Source organism: Suricata suricatta, chromosome 13 (genome assembly GCF_006229205.1).
Source record: "Suricata suricatta isolate VVHF042 chromosome 13, meerkat_22Aug2017_6uvM2_HiC, whole genome shotgun sequence".
Lineage (NCBI taxonomy): Eukaryota > Metazoa > Chordata > Mammalia > Carnivora > Herpestidae > Suricata > Suricata suricatta.
In genome coordinates this window covers 13,185,463-13,204,332 of record NC_043712.1, presented here as the reverse complement: position 1 = coordinate 13,204,332, position 18,870 = coordinate 13,185,463, and the positions used below count along the sequence as shown (strand labels likewise).

General features: G+C 37.9%; 1 protein-coding gene across 1 annotated transcript in view; it reads left to right on the top strand.

Moving 5' to 3' along the window:
* The window catches only part of CNTRL (centriolin), a 74,601-nt gene that overhangs the window by 14,920 nt on the left and 40,811 nt on the right, over positions 1-18,870 (top strand). Inside the window, exons 7-12 of the mRNA XM_029919625.1 lie at positions 1,605-1,798; positions 9,132-9,251; positions 9,818-10,046; positions 11,356-11,465; positions 13,440-13,634; positions 18,058-18,211. Of these exons, the coding sequence (XP_029775485.1) occupies positions 1,605-1,798; positions 9,132-9,251; positions 9,818-10,046; positions 11,356-11,465; positions 13,440-13,634; positions 18,058-18,211 (1,002 nt within the window). The remainder of the gene's footprint in view (positions 1-1,604; positions 1,799-9,131; positions 9,252-9,817; positions 10,047-11,355; positions 11,466-13,439; positions 13,635-18,057; positions 18,212-18,870) is intronic.

The window sequence follows — 18,870 nt, the reverse complement described above, 5'->3', positions numbered from 1 at the left end:
GAAATTTCCTTCCACAATTTCTCCTAGTACCTAATAAGTGATTTTTTAAAAAGAGTTTAAGTCAAATAAAAAATTCACTTGTAGGTTCCAGACCAGGAAATGGGCAGAACCGAATGCAGTAAACCTCAAAGCCTAGTAACCAAAGAAAGAAAGAATTTTCAGGAGTGAAGAGGAGAGACAATCATGGCTCAATTCTAATGGCCCTTGAAAAGACAAGATGGGATCAGAGAAAAAGAGGAATGATTGTCTCTTGATCAGAGGGACACTTTATCAGAAGGGAGCAAAGACGTGTGCAGGAATGGGTAGTTTTATTGCTTTGGTGGTGGGAAAATGAAAAAGTTCCCAGGGGTGGGGTCTGATTTCTCAGTGAGGTAAGAGGTCATCAGCTGAGAAAGAAAATGAAAGGAGTATGGGAGACTTGAAGAGAAAGAGGAAGGTATGAAAGAGTTAAGTTAGAGCATTAAGAAATGAGTCTGTGTTCTATCATTTGAAATTGATGTTAGTTCATTTTGACTTACAAAAACATTAGTTTCATTATGGTTTGATCTTATACTTGCAAAATATGGCACATTTTTCTTAGTTTGGATCCTCTAACTCCATATTTGTTACCCTGACGTTTATGTTTTGGAATCATTAAAAATCTAAATAATGCAAAGGAAAGTCATCATATAAATACAGTTTTGGGGCAAATGTTTAAATTACTTATGATTATGATTCTGAATATTAACTAGGAGTCTTGAAGGCTCTTGGGCTCCAATAGTGAGCTGGACACATGCAGTTTCTGCTTTTACAAAGCTTTAGTGGGAAAGTAAGACAGCCTCGCCATCTGATCACATTTTACGACGCACTGGGTGACAAAGGCCACAGCAGAGGTGCAAGGTGACCTAAGAGCATACCTGGGAAGCAGCTCACCTGGGGAGAGGATAGAGTCAGGACAGTTTTCTCAAAATATCTTTCCAAACTGAGACCTGGAGGATACAAAATAGGCCAGTAGGAAATACAGGAAGAAAGTTCCAGGCAGAAGGTGTGACTAGAAGCCTGTAGGTAGGAAGAGGCATCACAAATCTGAAGAGGTAGAGTCACTTCAGAAAGGCTGCAGTGGGGTGAACTTGAAAATGAGTCTGGAGAGGGACTTGGGACCAAATCACGAAGAGCTTTGTCGGTTCTTCATGTAAGTGTTTTGGATCCTATCCTAAGCATAGTTGGAAGCCTTTGAAGAATTTTTAAGATCACATAGTATTTTGCAGACATGTTTGCAGCATCCTTTAAAGTGTAATTACTAATATGAAATAAAGTATTGCCTCTTTTTTAGTAGGAGACCTGGAAAAAGCCTCCTTTACCAGCATACTAATTGAATGAAATACTTGGAAGTGAAATGTTACCTTTTAAAATTGTTACACAAATGATAATGCCTTCTTACCTCTTAGTATAAATCACTTTCTAGCTCGAGATCGTCTTTTCCCCCCCAAAACCGAGTGAATAGTGTTCAAAGTAGCATTATACCTATACTGTTGTAAGACTTCTGCTATTATTTGAGAGATATTCTTATCTTTCTTCAAGTAGAGAATGTAATGCTCAAGAAACTATTACATTTGTGTTGGCAGAAGAGGTAGAGAGACTGGAAAGAGACCTGGAAAAGAAGATAATGGAAACCGAAGAGCTTAGGAGCGCACAGACAAGGTTTCTTGAGGAAATTAAAAGTCAAGATAAGTTGAACAAATCGCTGAAAGAGGAGGCCATGTTACAAAAACAGAGCTATGAAGAGCTGGAGAGTAACCTAAACACGAAAAATGAATTGGTAAGCCCATGTTTTACATTGTTTTGACTGTATTCTCTTGAGATAGAGAATTCTTTGTCATTAGGTTTAAAAAGAAAACTTCTTGAACATAAAATGGGGAAGATGTGGTTTAACAGAAATTTGTGCAAAACTTTTACAAGTTGTAGTTGACCGTGCACCATGTGACATGGCTCCACAAAGGATGAATACTATCTTGGGCTGCATTTTGTGAAGTTCATATCCAAAACAGGAGGATGGTGAAGCCCCCCATGAGAGGACTTGGTCAGACTGCCCCTAGATGTTTGTATTTGTTTTCAACAACCACATTGTTGGTGAGACTATACACTGGCAAAAACTTTTTGAAGGCAAATTGACAGGGCGCCAAAGTGGCTCAGTTCAACGTCTGACTTCAGCTCACATCATGATCTCACGGTTCATGAGTTCGAGCCCCACATCAGGCTCTGTGCTGACAGGTCAGCGCCTGGAGCCTGCTTCAGATTCTCTCTCTCTCTCTCTCTCTCTCTCTCTCTCTCTCTCTCTCTCCCCCCCCTCGTGCTCTCTCTCTCAAGAATAAAGATTAAAAAAATAAAATAATAAAATTTTTAAAAAGGAAGGCAAATTGACAAAATTATCCAAATTTAAATGGACATACCTTATGTTCTATATATTGGAAATGTTATATATAATAGTTATTACATGTAATACACATGTAAAAAAATTTTTTTAAGTGTTTTATTTATTTTTTGAGAGAAAGAGAGACAGTGTGAGCAAGGGAGGGTCAAAAGGGAGGGAAACACAGAATCCGATGCAGGCTCCAGGCTCTGAGCTAGCTGTCAGCACAGAGCCCAGCGTGGGGCTTAAACCCACGAACTGTGAGATCATGACCTGAGCTGAAGCCGGACACTCAACCGACTGAGCCACCCAGGCACCCCTATGATACACATTTCTAATGCATCTTGTAGAAATGGTAGCAAGAATGTATGAAGATATTATATATGTACCTATGTATACATATATACATTTGCTACAATATTATGTAAGTAAGATACTGAAAATAGCTAACGTGTCCCTCAGTGGATATCCATCTGGTAGAATACTCGTGTTGCTCTTAAACTGAGGTAAGCTGTAGGTCCTGATATGGAAGTCTGGCTAATACATATTGCTATGTGGAAAAAGCAAGTTGTGAAAGAGTATATCAAGTATGATGCTATGTATCTAGTGTGTATGATAGTACAAGTATATATAGGGAAAAATGGTAAATGTTGACATTTTGGGGGGTGGAATTAAAAGCACTTTCTAATTGCCTTTTATGCACATCTGTAATGTTTAAGTTGTATATAATTTGGCTTTACGGTTGAAACAGGAATAAAAGATATTTTAAAAGAGATTTAGATAGATTAGATATAGACAACTCTATGGGGCACCTGGTTGGCTCAGTCAGTTCAGAGGCCGACTCTTCGGCTCAGGTCATGATCTCGCGGTTCATGAGATCGAGCCCTGTGTTGGGCTCTGTGCTGCAAGTGTGGAGACTGCTTGGGATTCTCTCTCGACTCTCTCTCTCTCTCTCTCTCTCTCTCTCTCTCTCTCTCTCTCTCTCTCAAGTAAATAAACTTTAAACAAACAAACAAAAACCAACAAAACAATAAAGGTCATTTAGTCCATCTCCCTATCTAATGTTTTTTCCCTTTTCTGTAAACCCTGAGCGTGTATGCCTGTTTTAGTGACATTTTATCTCAGGACAGCTCTTAGAGATTTCTTTCTTATTACTAAATGAAAACCTATTTTCTTATAATCCTATTTGCCACTTCTCAACTTTATCTTTGGGACCTTGGTCAGTAACTTGAGTCCCTCTTCCAAAAAAGAGTCCTTTGGCTCTCTGAAGGTAATTTTCATCGCTCACTAGATCTCTTCTTCTCCAGCATGAATGCCCCTGTTGCTTTGGCCATTTCTCACAGGACATGGACTCAAGGCCTCTGAAATCTCTGGGTCTGGCACCTTCTGATCAGAAGCTCATGACCTGAGCTGAAATCAAGAGCTGGCCGCTTAACCGACTGAGCCATCCAAGCACTCCAGGCTAAATGACCTGTAAAGGCCTTTGCAACCCAGAGAATTTGATTAGGTAAAATTATTAGGTTATTTTCCTAGAAGGAAAAAATAGCTATTGCTACTGGTTTTTTGCATTTTTTTTGGCCATTCTTTTTTCTGCTCTTTGTGTAACTTAAAGAATTTGATTTATCATATACCTGATAGAATCCTAGATACATTTATCTTTTTCTGGCACCGCCCCCCTTTCAAGATTGGCATGCTGACTTGAACGACTTGATTTGTTGACAAGAATTTCTGCTTAAGCACTTACAGTTTTCTAGCAAGAAAAAAGGGTTTCCTCCTCTGTGTAGAGATGGAAATTGTTACTTGAAATCCAAATACTTGACTGCCTCCTTCTTGAGCTCTTCTTTGCCTGAGAAAAAAGATGATATGGGGCATCTGGCTGGCCCATTCCAAAGAGTATGATTCTTGATTTTGGGGTTGGGAGTTTGAGCCCCATGTTGGGTCTACGTAGAGATTACTTTAGGAAAATCTTCAAAAAGATGATACATACCAGGAGGACATCATGAGAGGGCAGCCTCCCCAGCTCTGCAGTCAGGTGTTCCAGAGCATTTGTTTATTTCTTCACACGCCCCTTATTTGAAGGTGGTTTTCAAATACGGCAGCTATATTCTCAAGGCATATTATATGTGGTATTAATAATCTGACACTTATCAGTAATCTTATATTGTACATATTTCTGTTGCTCTCTATTCCATAGTAGAGTGGATTGGTGATTAACTTAATCATTAGAAAGTAATGTGACAATCAGTTTTATTTTAGCAGTGAACTTTTTGGGCCACCACTTAACACTTATATTTATTTATTGTTGAGAGAGAGAGACGGGGGGCAGGGGGAAGGGGCAAAGAGAGAGGGAGACACAGAAGCGAAGCAGGCTCCAGGCTCTGAGCTGTCAGCACAGAGCCCAATGCGGAACTCACAGGCTGTGAGATCATGACGTGAGCCGAAGTCAGCCTCTTAACTGACTGAGCCACTCAGGGGCCCAGCACTTATATTTAAAATACAAATATAGGGGCACCTGGGTGGCTCAGTCAGTTGTGTCTGACTCTTGAGTTTATGATCTCACGGTTTGTGAGCTCCAGCCCTGCGTTGCGCTCTGTGCTGACAGCAAGAAGCCTGCTTGGGATTTTCTCTCCTTGTTTCTCTGCCACCCGCACCCCCCACTGGCATGTGCGCATGCACACTCTCTCTTTGTCAAAATAAATAAATAAACTTAAAAACAAAAGACAAATATAGGAGTGCCTGGCTGGCTCAGTCAAATAGAGCAGATGACTCTTGATCTTGAGTTCATGAGTTCAAGCTCCACTTTGGGGCATGTGAGAGCCTACTTCAAAATAAATAATAAATGAAACTTTAAAAATACACAAATATAAAAAATAGTACTTACCATGGTATGACTTGATATTTATGAACATTTATTAATTTTCCCAATTTACTAATCTTTTTTATGTTTATGCTATGAATAAATGTTTTGTTATTTGTCAACAGCTTTTGCTGGGCTTTTTTTCATTATTTTTGGCTAGAAGACATTGTTCTTCTTTATGTTGTTATTTTTACCATTATGTTATTTTATTTTTAATTTTATTTACCATTATGTTATTTTTACCATTAGGCATTTAAAAAAACAAAAAAATATTTACAAAGTTATTATATATTTCTCATAATGAATTTTGACAACACAAATGTATACAGTAGAAAATGAAAGTTTCACTCTTTCTCTTCCCTATTCCCTGGATGTTAATATATAATCTTTTTGTTTTCTATACTTATAAAATGTTATGTAATGTATATGTAATTAAATATACATACCCCTAGATAGTTTATGATAAAAAAGAAACTATATTTTTAATTCTGCATCTTTTCTTTACAAAGCAGTATATGTATCATAGCTCTCCAAGTGAAACATACCCACATGTGCATATACACATACACACAATCTTTATTTTTTTCAAAGACTGTGTTGTGTTTCATTATATGGGTACTCCATAATTTATTTAACCTACTCTTATTGATGAATATTTAGATTGCTTCCACTCTTTTATTAGAAGCAAAACTACTATAGAAAAAAAGAAACAATGCTACAGAGAAAAATCTATATGTATAGGTACCTATGCATTCATAATAGTAATTCCTTAGTATAAATCACAAGTTGGGGCACCGGGCTGGTTCCTGTTTGCCTGGTGAATTGTTGAGAGCCCTGGGGAGGTAGAGCATGTGACTCTCAGTCTCAGGGTTATAGGGTCAAGAAAAAATTTAGGGGCACCTAGGTGTCTCAGTTTATTGAACATCCTGACTTTTGATTTTGGTTCAGATCATGATCCCAGGGTCATGGGATCAAGTACAACATTGGGCCCCAAACGGAGTATGGAGCTTGTCTAAGATTTTTTTCTCCCTCTCCCCATCTTCTCCACTCATTTTCTCTCTCTCTTTCTACAATTAAAAAAATTAAAAGAAATCATAAGTGGAATTACTGTGTATTTGCAGGTTAAATTTTAGTAAATATTAAAAGCTTACAACCACTTTATACTTCTACAGCAGTGAGTGAAAGAGCCCATTTCCCCACCTGATACTATTATTTTGAACTTGTAAATATGATAGGAAAAAAGCAGAATCTCATTGCTTTAATTTCACTTTTGTTTAGTTGTTGGAGAGTTGAGTACTGCATATGTATTTATTGGCTATTTTGCATTTCTTCTTTAAATTCTTTAAATTTATACTGTTTTGCCTGTTCTTTCATTATTCTAAAAGATTATACTATGTTATACAAATAAAATTCTGGATCTTATTCTAAGAGCCTACTTTTGAACAACACTTTCCATGACCTTCTGCAGAATATCTGGTGATAATATTTTCTCCAGTTATATAATGCTTTCCAGCTTCATGAAATAATTCTTCAGGTAGCAGGTCAATTAAGCTATAAAAGAAATGTAGTGACAATGAAGTAAAACTTCATTTTAACTAAAATAGTCTCCTTCCTCTCCTGCCACTAACAAATGTTATCTTTAATTAACTTTAATGTTAATATTACTCTTTGTCTTTTTATGAGGCCTGCCAGGGTCACAGAGTTGTGAGGATGAAGTAAGGTAATGAATGTGAAAATAATTTGAGTTGAATTAATAAGTAATGGAAGGTGGTAAATCTGTAACATAGAATGATGATAAAATATGTCCGTATAGGAATGGTGCAGGTTCTAATAACATTATCTTTCTAAGGTAAGTTTTCAGTAACGAGCAGCCTCTGTCACTACAGCTTAACTCTCTAAAGTTCTCCAGGTGATGGTCGCTGTTTGCTTTTTTCTCCTTTTAGCCCTTGTCTGGGTTTCTTGCAGAGCATTTTCTGCCGATTCTTTATTCTTCCTTAAAGGTAGTTCCTTCAGGGATGAATTGCACACTGTGTTTTCCATGGTTTGCATGATACCTTGTATTAATATGCTTATGTACATTTTAAGTTTCGAATCTGGCTTGCCTTCTCAAGAAATGTGCTTGTGTGTGTGTGTAATTCTTTTAATGAATGTTTACATAGGACTGTGAATTTGAACGTGAAGGAAAGAATTTTTATCATTTTTCTTATTGGTAAATACGTTAACTGCAGTCAACTCTTGGTTATCCACAGCGAGTACCGTAACTAGCCTTACTTTCCGGGTCCTTAGACTCCTGATTTGCTCTCATTTATGTATTTCTTCAGCGTCCATTTATTGAGTGCTTACTAAATGCTAAGCCTGGCGCTATCAAAGGTAATTTTAAAATGCCCGGAGTCTGTATTATTTGCCTGCAGAGACAAGTCCCTGCATTGTCCGTGGATCCCATCACAGTTGCCTTTGTTTGGGCCCTACTACCAATGATCTTTGGGAAGAGAAGCCCAAGATAAGTTGACGCTGTTGGTTGTGGGATGCTTTCTTGAGATTCAGGGACTTACGAGCATCCAGTGAAAGCATCAGTGTGGGGAAGGGGCTGGACACCCTGTAGCGCAGGCAGAGCGTTGGATTTGAAACCCAGGAGACTTGGAATTGAACTCTGCCTCTTCCACAACAAGTTGTGCCATTGGGCAAGTTCTCTAACCTGCTGGTGCAGCTCTTACCACCTTGTAGGTACTTGTGAAGATTCTCGTTAGCGCATGTAAAAAAGGCTTGGCACCGTGTCTTGCACACTGTGAGTACTCAGTACTCAACCGGGATCACCCGTTACCCCAGTTAGCGTTACTTCCATCTTGATGGATAATCAGGAGATGACTGTAAGCTAAATCCTGCACGACTTTGATTTCCTGGGCCTTGTAAAATGTCCTTGTCTGTTTATGTTTTATTCTCTTCAGTTTGCATTTTTATATTAATGAAGTTTTTCTGCATGTTTTTGTCTGGTAACTTCTATCAGACACTATCAAAAAAAAAGGCAAAAATCACTCAGTGGACCTTTGAAATGAACTCACCAAGTTGGTTTAGTAGAAAGGGGGCTTGTAGTGGTACTTGATAAAATATTTAGCATCTGCCACTAATCTAATATGTAACTTGGGACAAGTCAGTTCACCAATCTAGGACTCAGTTTCTTTATTTATATTTCAGATAATTAAATTGGATGATCTCTTTTCTTCTAGCTCTAAAAATTTCTAAGTTAAGTAAGATGTTGTAATTATAGTAGAATCACTTTATTAAAAATGTAATATTACATACTGGGATCTGATGGACATTATTTACACCCTTTATCCTCTATTACAAAGAATAACATTCAGAACACTGAGATAATACAGCAAAAATGGTACAGCAATGAAAACCAATCTCTTACTTTCATTCTCCTCACTCCTTCTTATGACTCATTTGTAATTAGTCCCAAGTATGATTCCCATCCATAATTTGACACGATCATTAAAGTTGCAGAGTAAGTTAAATACAATTAGTGTTAATTATTGGAAAATTAGGAATCAGGTACTTAATAGATTACTTAAAAATAATTGATACAGAATTATTTTCATGTTTGGATAAAGCAAATTTAGATGAGTTTTTAAATCTTTATTCATTATATCCTGAAATGGCATATAAACTTCAAAGGTCTTTTATGTGATCTCTTATGAAATGATAGTTTTATATTTTTTCATTCTGTATATTCCTTTAGAAGGAAAATAAAATGCTGTGAGTGTTCTGCCATTTGCTGTGGGTTTAAAACAATCTAATTATTAGTTAGGATTAGAACTTGCCATCCCGTCATACCTTTATACTAACGTAGTGACTGTGTTTTTTCATATCAAACTGGACCAATAGCTAAAACAGAAGACCATGGAACTAATGCGAGCGTGTCAAAAGCAGTATGAGATGGAACAGGAATTGGCCTTTTATAAAATTGATGCCAAATTTGAGCCACTAAATTATTATCCATCAGAGGTGAGTTAAACTTTTTAGTAATCCAAAGTTAAAGCCAGAGGAGTGGACTGGGGGAAGGCAGATGGGTGGAAAGAAATATTCAAGGGACTTTACCACTATAACCATTCCCCTTTCTTGTTATGAGGATCTCAGTGGAGTAAACATATTTTGCTTGAATCAGTGAATTTTTTGGTTCAGTAAGCTAAGGCAGCCTCCAGAAGAGGTAAAGAGCCCCAAGGGAATCTATGATACCAGCCAGTATCATATATTATTTTGTAAAAAATTCAATTATTACCACTTATTAGGTAGGATTTTACTTACGTATCAGCTAAGAAACCAAAATAAAACACTGAAATTTCTGATTTGAGAGATTAAGCAGTGCTAATATCACTTAACTGTAGACAGTTCTGTAATCAACCAACCTAAATCCACTCTTTGGAGATAGGAGGAAGAATACTTTGAGGCCATTTTTTGGTTTAGTTATTGTTTGGTATGTTAAGAGTAAGATAAAAAATGGTCTATATTTTTCACTTGGCTGCTTAGAAGTTACTTATTAAACCATAAATCTTTACTTATTTTGCTTTTAGTATGTCGAAATTGATAAAACCCCAGATGAAAGCCCTTACATTGGCAAATCCAGATACAAGAGAAATATGTTCACTACAGAGAGTTACATTGTTCCAAATGCCCAGACCATAAAGATCACGAAGGTGGGTCCAGGTGAAAGAGAACAACGCAGAGATGAGCACGGGAACTTGAGAGCGCATGTGTCACTGGACGCACAACTGGAAGACAAAGAAAAAAAAATAACTGCAGGTTAACAAAAGTTATTTTAAATTCTTTGAAAATGTAAAAAGATTGGATATATAGGCAAATTTTGTTTTCTAATTCTTTTAAGTAACCATGCTGAGGTATTTATTATAGTGTTGTTTACATGAAAAACCTAAAACAAAAGTAGTGACTCACTGAACAAATTATTTTTTAATGATTCCCGTTACGTTTGAGAATGGGGTTCTTTGACAGTAATTTGGTGGCAATATGTCCACGGGATCCGAGAATGCTTAAATCCTGACCCGCCAGCAGGTCCTTCTCACCATTGGAGCTGTACATTCAAAGATAATTGGTCATAATTGTAGCAAGTACACTTAACTGATTACTGTGCATGTAGCCAAAACCTCAAGCAGTACTTTGGATAAGCTGGATCAGTGTGCTTTCCTCAGGCTTGGGCCCAAGACCAGCTTCTGACTCTTCCCAACCTATCCTAAAACATCTGATTGAAAGGATCTTACCACTTCCTGGCAAGTCACAAAGAAGTCAATCCAAAGACCATGCCAGTGGCATCTCCACTTACCCAGTGAGCTTCATGGATACGGAAGCAGAAAGCAGATCTGAGTTTATGCATCCCCTTAGTGATAGTCGTGGTCCAATGTGGGGCTCCTCACAATCCAGTGGAGTAGCTCATCTTTCTTGGTAGGTAGCGAAATGGGAAACATGGAGGCCAGTAGACAGGCTGACTTGGAGACGGGAGAAGACAGACCTGAGATATCCATCTCATACATTCTGTACAACGTTGTGGATGAGGAAAGCAGAAATAAATCAGATATTTGTGTAGACTAGCTTCAAGGGGCTCATGGTTTTATAGGAGGCAGTTTTATAGGGAGGAAAAGAGAAATTAGAAATTTGAGGTAGGGAGTAATTGATTGAAGATCACCCCCAGCCCTAAGAGTGTTCAGCATTGAGTTTCTTGATTTTGAGCCTTATCATCAAGTAATTACCTCAAACACAAGGTTGAACCTAATTATAACTTAGTGACATAGAAGTGCGTATCCACCAATAAAATCCGTATTCTCTCAGAAGAGTTTAGTATTGGACATAACAAGTAAAGCGCCTTTTATGTTAAGAATTTTACAAATGATCAATTATAGTTCTGTAGCCTATCATGAAACTAGAATTTACCTGAGAGGAAAACTGCCATAAGAAATTACTTACTAAATTTTATTTCTGTGATCTATAATGACAGAGTTTAACTGGGAGAAGGTGGTATTGAGAAGAAAAAAAAATCTCATGGACACTTGAGAATTCAAGCTTTTTCTTGTGTGTCTGTGCATGGTTTTTCAATCTGCAGCACAAACTCGACTTTCAGAACTACGTGGTGAAATAGAAAAGGCAGAACAACAAATTTTAAGAGCTACGGAGGAATTGAAACAACTGGAGGAAGCGATACAGCTCAAAAAAGTATGTAAAAGCAAAGTAGTGATGCAAGAGCAAATGCAAAACATTAAATGTGTTTTCTCCCTTCATAACCACAGAAAACATTTTAAATCAGTGCTGCCTAGTTAATGGAGTAACAATTTTCAGAGTCCTCTATGGCTCTAGCATTTTCCAATTACATTTTCCTTTCCATTCATGATGACATTCTTAGTGTTTTATAAAGTACGTAGAAGTAAATGACTTCCAATTTATGTAAAAAGATGTGTTCAGTAGGTAAGTGTCCCCCTTACCCAGGGAAGTTGCTGCTTCCTGTTGTATCTGTTGTAATTCGATTAAGCACTACCCACCTTTAAGGTTCTGGGACCCCCATTAAGTCAGAAGACATCTCTACTGCACGTGAACATTGTCAAACGCAAGCACCAAAAATGTAAATGATACAAAATATGGTGAACAAAAAGAAAGAAGTGATACACTCTCAGAAAGTGTGTCATGAAAAAGTAAGCAGTCCAAACCTATGACGTAATTGCATAAGGAGAAAGTTAGAAGGAACTATTTTGATGGTTTTTCAAAAAGGTTTCAATTATTTGCAACTTTTAAAAAGCAGTATTTCAAAAGTATGATTGATGGTAACTGCATTCATACCATGGTAGGTAAAGCAAGAACATGAGTCCAAATTGTAGATTCTTTTAAAAGATATACTATTGTGATTTAAAAATTACATAGAAACGAGAAATTGATTCAAGTTTATTGGAAGCGTATTACATGCTAGTTCCTGTCTGGGCTGGGCCCGGAGTGATGAAGAAAATAGGTATGTTTCCCTCCCACATGCATAGGAAATAGGTAATGAACAAGTAGGAAAAAAAAAAAAAGGAAATAATGCAGTTAAACAACGTGTTGTAATAAATAAACAAAGTTAGGCAATAAAAAAGATACAGTTTAGATTGTGGGGACCACAAAGGCCTCTCTGAGGAGGTGACATTTAGGCTGAAACCCAAAGGATGATGAGCCAGCGAGGCAGAGTTAGGGGACCAGGTGTCGCAGGCAGAAGTGAGAGTGTGCGCAGACCTTGACCCTAGAGGTTGCTCGGCAGAGGGCGGGAGAGTTGAGGTGGAAGGTGAGGGTAAAGAGTTGTCGGTTACACAGACTGCTGTGAGGGGTTTGGATTTTATTCTGTTGGGAAGCTTTTGAAAGACTTTAGGAAGTTAGAATGGCTGATCCTACGTGTGTTTTTATAAGGTCACTCTGGCTACTGCATGAGTGAAGTGGGGGCAGGGACACAGATAGAATGGGGAGGGGTCCATGTGTCCGGGGGCTCCGGTCTAGTACAGGCAGGAGATGCTAGTGGTGTGGACTGCGAAGGCGATGCGGAGGGAGTGCACACTGATTGTCAGCAAAATGTGGCGGTGGACAGATGAGGCTTAACACTGCATTCACAGTGGGACCTGAGGTGAAGGGCGCCATCAAGAAGGATTTTAATGGTTTAAAAAAAAAGTTTTATAATCATGTTGGCCAAATTTATATAAATAGATTGATAGATGTAAGTAATGTATATAATTTTTAAATACATGGATGCTTATAAAATGTGCTTGAAAAGAATTATTTTGAACGAGTTCATGTAAGCCTAAATTTTTCATTACACTATTACTTTAGTTGATCTGCTGATAATAACAAGGGTAAGTGCTATATAAAGTCAACTACCATTAGTTAATGGTTGTTATTATTAATAATTTACAAGTTGCTTATGCTGAATGTCAACTTCATTTTTACCTGCTATTATGAGTTTTCATAAACTTTTGTAAAGTGAGATTCTCCTCATGTAATAAGCATAAAAGTGTAAGATGAATGGAATGCCTGGATGACTTTTACATTTTACTTCTACTTAAAAAAACTGGTAGAGCACAGAATACCTTTTAGAATTTTAGAAATTATCGTCTTTAAATTTGTAAATCACTGTTGCTATCCTCTGCTAATTCTCTTTTGGGGTGTGTGGGGGATTAGATTTCAGAAGCAGAGAAAGATCTTCTTTTCAAGCAGTTGGGTAGTAGAATACAACTTCTCAATAAATTACGCCAAGAAGTTGTGGATCTTGAAACACAGATGGAAAAGCAAAGGCAAGAAATTGCTGAAAAGCAGAACGAGATCAAGGACCTGCAAGTAGCCATAGACAGCCTGGATTCCAGAGACCCAAAACATGTAAGCAGATGAAGAGATTTTGGCTTGTTCTATGGGGACTAGAATATCATTCCGCCTAGAAATTATGTCTCTTCATTTTAGCTGCAGAGTTCTTTCTGAAAGTCTTTTCGCACAGATTTGGCGATATATGTTTACAGATGCATGTGTCTGTCCTATATATGGTTGTGTATTTTATATCTCTCTCTGTGTGCGTGCATGTGTGTGTATACACAATCCTGTGTAACCTAAAGCTTGAAGGAGATAGCTTTTACTAGAATGATAGATGCATGGTACACTTATTTTTTAAGTGGCTAAATTTCATTGTATTTCAAATCAAGAGAAACTTGCTCCAGGGTGCTGTCCACACCTTTACCCTTTCTTTTTTCTTGCCTTATTTTCTTAAGAACAAGGCGGTGAGATGGGAGAGCTGAGAAGGGTTGAGCCCTTTAGCTACTTCTCCTTTAGTCCTATATGTAAATATTCCACCAAAGCTGTTTGTTTCATACTGTTTTGTTTCTTCCTTAAAAAGGAAACATTTTTCTAGAGTGTGTCCTCCTGTGTGGCATAGGTGGCCAGGTGGCTGCATGATGGAGTTAGGCTGTCTCTGCCTCTGAGAAGTCTAAGTAATAGCTCACATTTTACCCAATATTGGTAAAAATAGAAATAAAAAAAATCCTGCATATTTTACTGGTATACTTTGAATAATAATGTTATATTTTAAAGGAACTTTAAAATCTCTTGATTAAGAGAAATCATAGAATTTAACATGTAAAGACAATATCCTATAATTACTTTCAATATTTGTGAAGTTATTTAATTATCCCTTTAAACATTTTAATAAAATATCATAGATAATTTATTTTTGCAGGCCAGCTAACTTTGAGAAGAGGTAACCTTATCATTCAGACATAAGGTGTTTTTTAACAAAAGCCTAAGACTGACTATTAAAATTGAAACGAAAAGAGGACTTAATTAAATAAAGAATTTTCATTATGTGAAAAAATTTGAGATTTTCAAGTAATATGTCATATGGTCAATATATATTTTTGAGTTTATTTTTGAGAGAGAAAGCGGAGGGGGTGTGGCAGAGGGGAGAGGCTCCAAAGCAGTCTCTGCACTGGCAGCACAAAGCCTGACCTGGGGCTCAAACTCACAACGGCGGTATCATGACCTGAGCTGAAATCAAGAGTCATGCCCAACCAACTGTGCCACCCAGGCGCCCCTGGTCGATAATATCTTTGTTGCATTAATTTGTTTGGAAGACTGCCATCCCGTGTAAGGCTCCTGAGGACAGAAATTATATCCTACCTTTTATGCGTATCACCAGGGGCCAGCCCTGTTTATGGATGTTTGCATCCCGGAGGGTAGGAAGGAACCGGCTTATAGGCACTACCCAGAGTTCTTTTGCTGTCCCCTCCATCCAGATCCGTGATCTATGAGTCTAATTAGAACCTAGATTGTATGTTTGTTTTTAACAAATGACTTTGATAATCTCGCAGACAGGAAGTCTAATCCTTTCTGGATTTCTGGAAAGAATTGCATAGAGAAAGGAGTTAAGTGAGAGACAGGAATGGCATCTACATTTTGAAGGTAGTCAAAATCAGTCTCTGCTAGTGAAGAGGAAACATACAAGCCTGATTTAAGGTTCCTTTTTGGTATTGTTAAAGCGAGTTCCTTTCTAAGGTTACAGCTTTAGCCAAAGCACCAGAGGATGTCTCTTTTTCCTTTGTTCACCCAGAGCCAGAGGCTTTTTTCAAATTTGCGCAAAGTTGCCTTCTTGGCTAGGTTTAGGCTCCTGTTAGGCCTCACATCCTACCAAGTAGAAACATTATAGCAAGAAGGAAAGAATCAGGAGTGGGATCCCAGCATACTTTTCTGTAGGTATGGATAGACTTTTATTCACTTAAGTTTTATTATCTAAGCAGATCGAGTATCTTTCCAAGTAGCAAATGGAATTTAAAAGTCAAAGCTTTTGAGAGATTAGAAAACAGTGTGTGACTTTGAGATATGATGGAAAACAAATATGTTAAGTGCCAGTGATGTTTTCTGTCATGCTGGGGTTTTGTGAGGAACTTCTTCACAGCATTCATATTGTGAGGACATTTTATAAAAATTTGCATAAGACGAAAATGTGATTTGAAAAGATGAAACGATTTGCTTTTTAGGAAGAGGCTGAGCCCATGCTATGTTACCACAATGTCCCTTTCCCCACAAAGGAATTAAAGGTGTACGGAGATTAATTATTTTTAAAATCAGCTAAGAGCGAGACATAGTCAAGTTTTCAACAAACATAAGCATTTAACTAGGTTTCAAAAGGAAAAAGTACTATTTAAAAATCAAATCCCATTTTCGCTTTTTTTTTTTTTAATGTGCATAGCTAGAGGCACAAACACCACAGCAGCAAACATAATAAAGGAAGGTTTATGTTGTTCTTCCCTACCTGGCAATGCCCTGTGGAAGCAAAAGGTAACTGACTGTTCTCTGGAGGGAATTAGCCTGTAGTAATCTGTTGCAGAGGTTGTGCGTGATTGGCCCTCGGGAGCTTCCTGTGTTGTGATTTAAAGCACGGAGGGTGGGGCCTGCCCGCAGAGGCTGCTCGTGATTGGACGGGCTGGGCTGCCGCTCACTCTCCGCCGTGACTGTGGTTTGAAACCTTGGGAAGTTCCAGAGACTCGGAGCCGCTGACAAAAATGTGGCTGTCAGAGAGGGAAGTGCACGTGAATTTGAAAACAGCTTTAGAAAGTGTTCCGCCCACAGTTTCCCTGTTCTCAACGGCTCAGTTTTAACAGGACAAATGTTAAGTTAAGGTACGATCCTTTTCTCTCTCTCTGTGCAAAAGACTTGAAAGAAGGAGGAGTCAGAGATGTAAGTTCCTGTTTTTATAACTCTTGTGAGCGCCACAGTTGTGAAAATCGCAGAATCTACTTTTGCTCCCATGTGTTTAATGCAAATCGTTGGCATATTGAATCTTTTTTTTGGTCCTTCATGTAAAGAGATTTCAGTAGAATTTTTAATGGTGAATTTTAAAGGTTTATTGATAGAGACATGAATGCAGGAGTTTTTTTGTTTTTTAATTCTTTCATGAGCCATAAAAATTTTAAATTTACTTAGAATTTAAGCTGTTATCTGTACTTTGCAGAAAGATTTCAGATGAGTATCAGGAGGGCAGAGAAAGAAAAGTTTTGAAAATCCCATCAAGTTTATAATAGTAAAACAAAAGCCTTGTGACTAGGCTGCCATTCATTTGTTCCTCACAAAAGGAGGAGACTTTTCTTTCTTGGCTTTGGTGGCAGCAGACATGTAAATTTGAGAAACGTTCCTTTATAATTAACTGAGTATGAGACGTGAGAGCCTTGTAGCGCTTGTTCTGCCTGTGACACACTTCTTTCTCCTGATACAGTTATAGCGGTTTATTGTTCTGTTCCTCTGATCCTGTGGGGCCAAACTGGGGCCCTGAGGGTGTGAGTGAGAGGGCAGAGGTTCTCTGGAGAATGACTTTGTCTCCACTCTAACAGGTGCTCGCTTCTAAGAAGACCTGGGCAAGTCATTGGTAGATGTGAGACTTCGTTTTCACCTGTAAAAAAAAAAGGGTTAAACCAGACATTGATTCTGTTGTTTGTATGGTTTTTTTTCCCCCTGAGCGCACCTGGAAGTACAATCCAGTTTTCAGTTGACTGTAGCTCCCTAATGCGGTGGCTGTCAGGGTGTGAGTGGCTGTGTGAATAGGAGAAGGCTCTGTTTTCCACCAGGGGCTCTGTCTTGCTAGAGAAGTGTGCCTCCGAATGGCCCTCCATGTTGAGAGTGACTGGGCTGAATGGTGGAGGTCCCAGCTCCCAGGTTATTGAACCTAAAAGCCAAGTGTTTCTTTGTCTAAGGAATCAAAAATAAGCTTGAATTCTAAGTATTTCTTCCATGTCTCTGTTTCTCCCTAAGAAACCTTTTTTTAAAAGTATATTCAATGTGCTTTTCTGATTAAAAAGGTATTGTCTATTACAAAATGTTTAATACCAAAAATATTCATACAAAAAGAAAAAATCTGTAATCTTTCCACCCAGATATAATTCTTGTTAACATTTTGGAATCAGTCACTTTCTATGGATGTGAATATAAAAATCAGTTAACTTTTTGGAAGCCAGTTTTAATTGGTTTTTAATGCACCACAAAGAACACTGAGCTTGCCCACATTACCTTGGGGCTGTACCCTCGGAAAAATCATTTAACTTCCTTGGTTTTCAATTTGCGTATCTGTAAAATGGAGGTGATTTCCAGATCAAGTTATCATGAGGTTTAAATGAAAACCACTTGTGTGAAAACAACACAAGGCCTGACACAGACTCAAGTTGTTACCTTTTATTTTCCATTCTGCCTTTAGAAATGGTAAGCATTATTTTTTTTTCCGAGTATAAGGAACTCAGGACTTTGTTGATTTTTTTTTTCAATGCAGTGCCATATGAAGGCTCAGAAAAGAGGTAAAGAACAACAACTTGACGTCATGAACAAGCAGTACAAACAACTTGAAAGCCGTTTGGATGAGATACTTTCTAGAATTGCCAAAGAAACTGAAGAAATTAAGGACCTTGAACAACAGCTTACTGAAGGTGAGAATATTCATACAATTTAAGGTAAATCAGTTCCAGAATTAAGAAATGACAAGTGACACCCAGACAGGCATTAATCCTTAGATTAGCTGAATATGCCTCAGCTGTTTGTACTAGTGTTTGATAGGGAAATATGTGCAAAGCACCCAGAGCACCCAGAAATGTTTCATCAAAGTAAAAAAATTGTTCAGTTTTAGTTTTGTTGTACTGATTCCTAGTGAGTCAGTTGCACTTGGTGGGCTGGAAGTCAGTGTATAATCATTGGAAGCTCTGGCATGTCATTGTCTTCCAAAGCTTATAATCCTTCCAGGAACAAAGAACCCATTGACACCAGGGCATTCAGTGTCTGGTTATAAGGAGAGTATGGGAAGAATTTAGGACCTATGTTTGCAATGCAGATTGAGATTGTGACTTTGCCATGTTGGTGGGAAAGGAAGATAATACAGGTGGTAGTGGTGAGAGCCCAGGAAGGTGTAAAATGATCCCAATCCCCATTTTGCCATTGTCAGCTCTGTGACCTGGGGCAAGTTATTTCTGTCTCAGTCATTAGTTGTTGGCAAGATTCAACGAGGTAGCAGGTAGCGTTCATAAAGTGCCTGGCACATTGTAAGCATCCAGTATATATGATTTGGTTGGTGTTTTTGTTTTTGTTTGTTTTT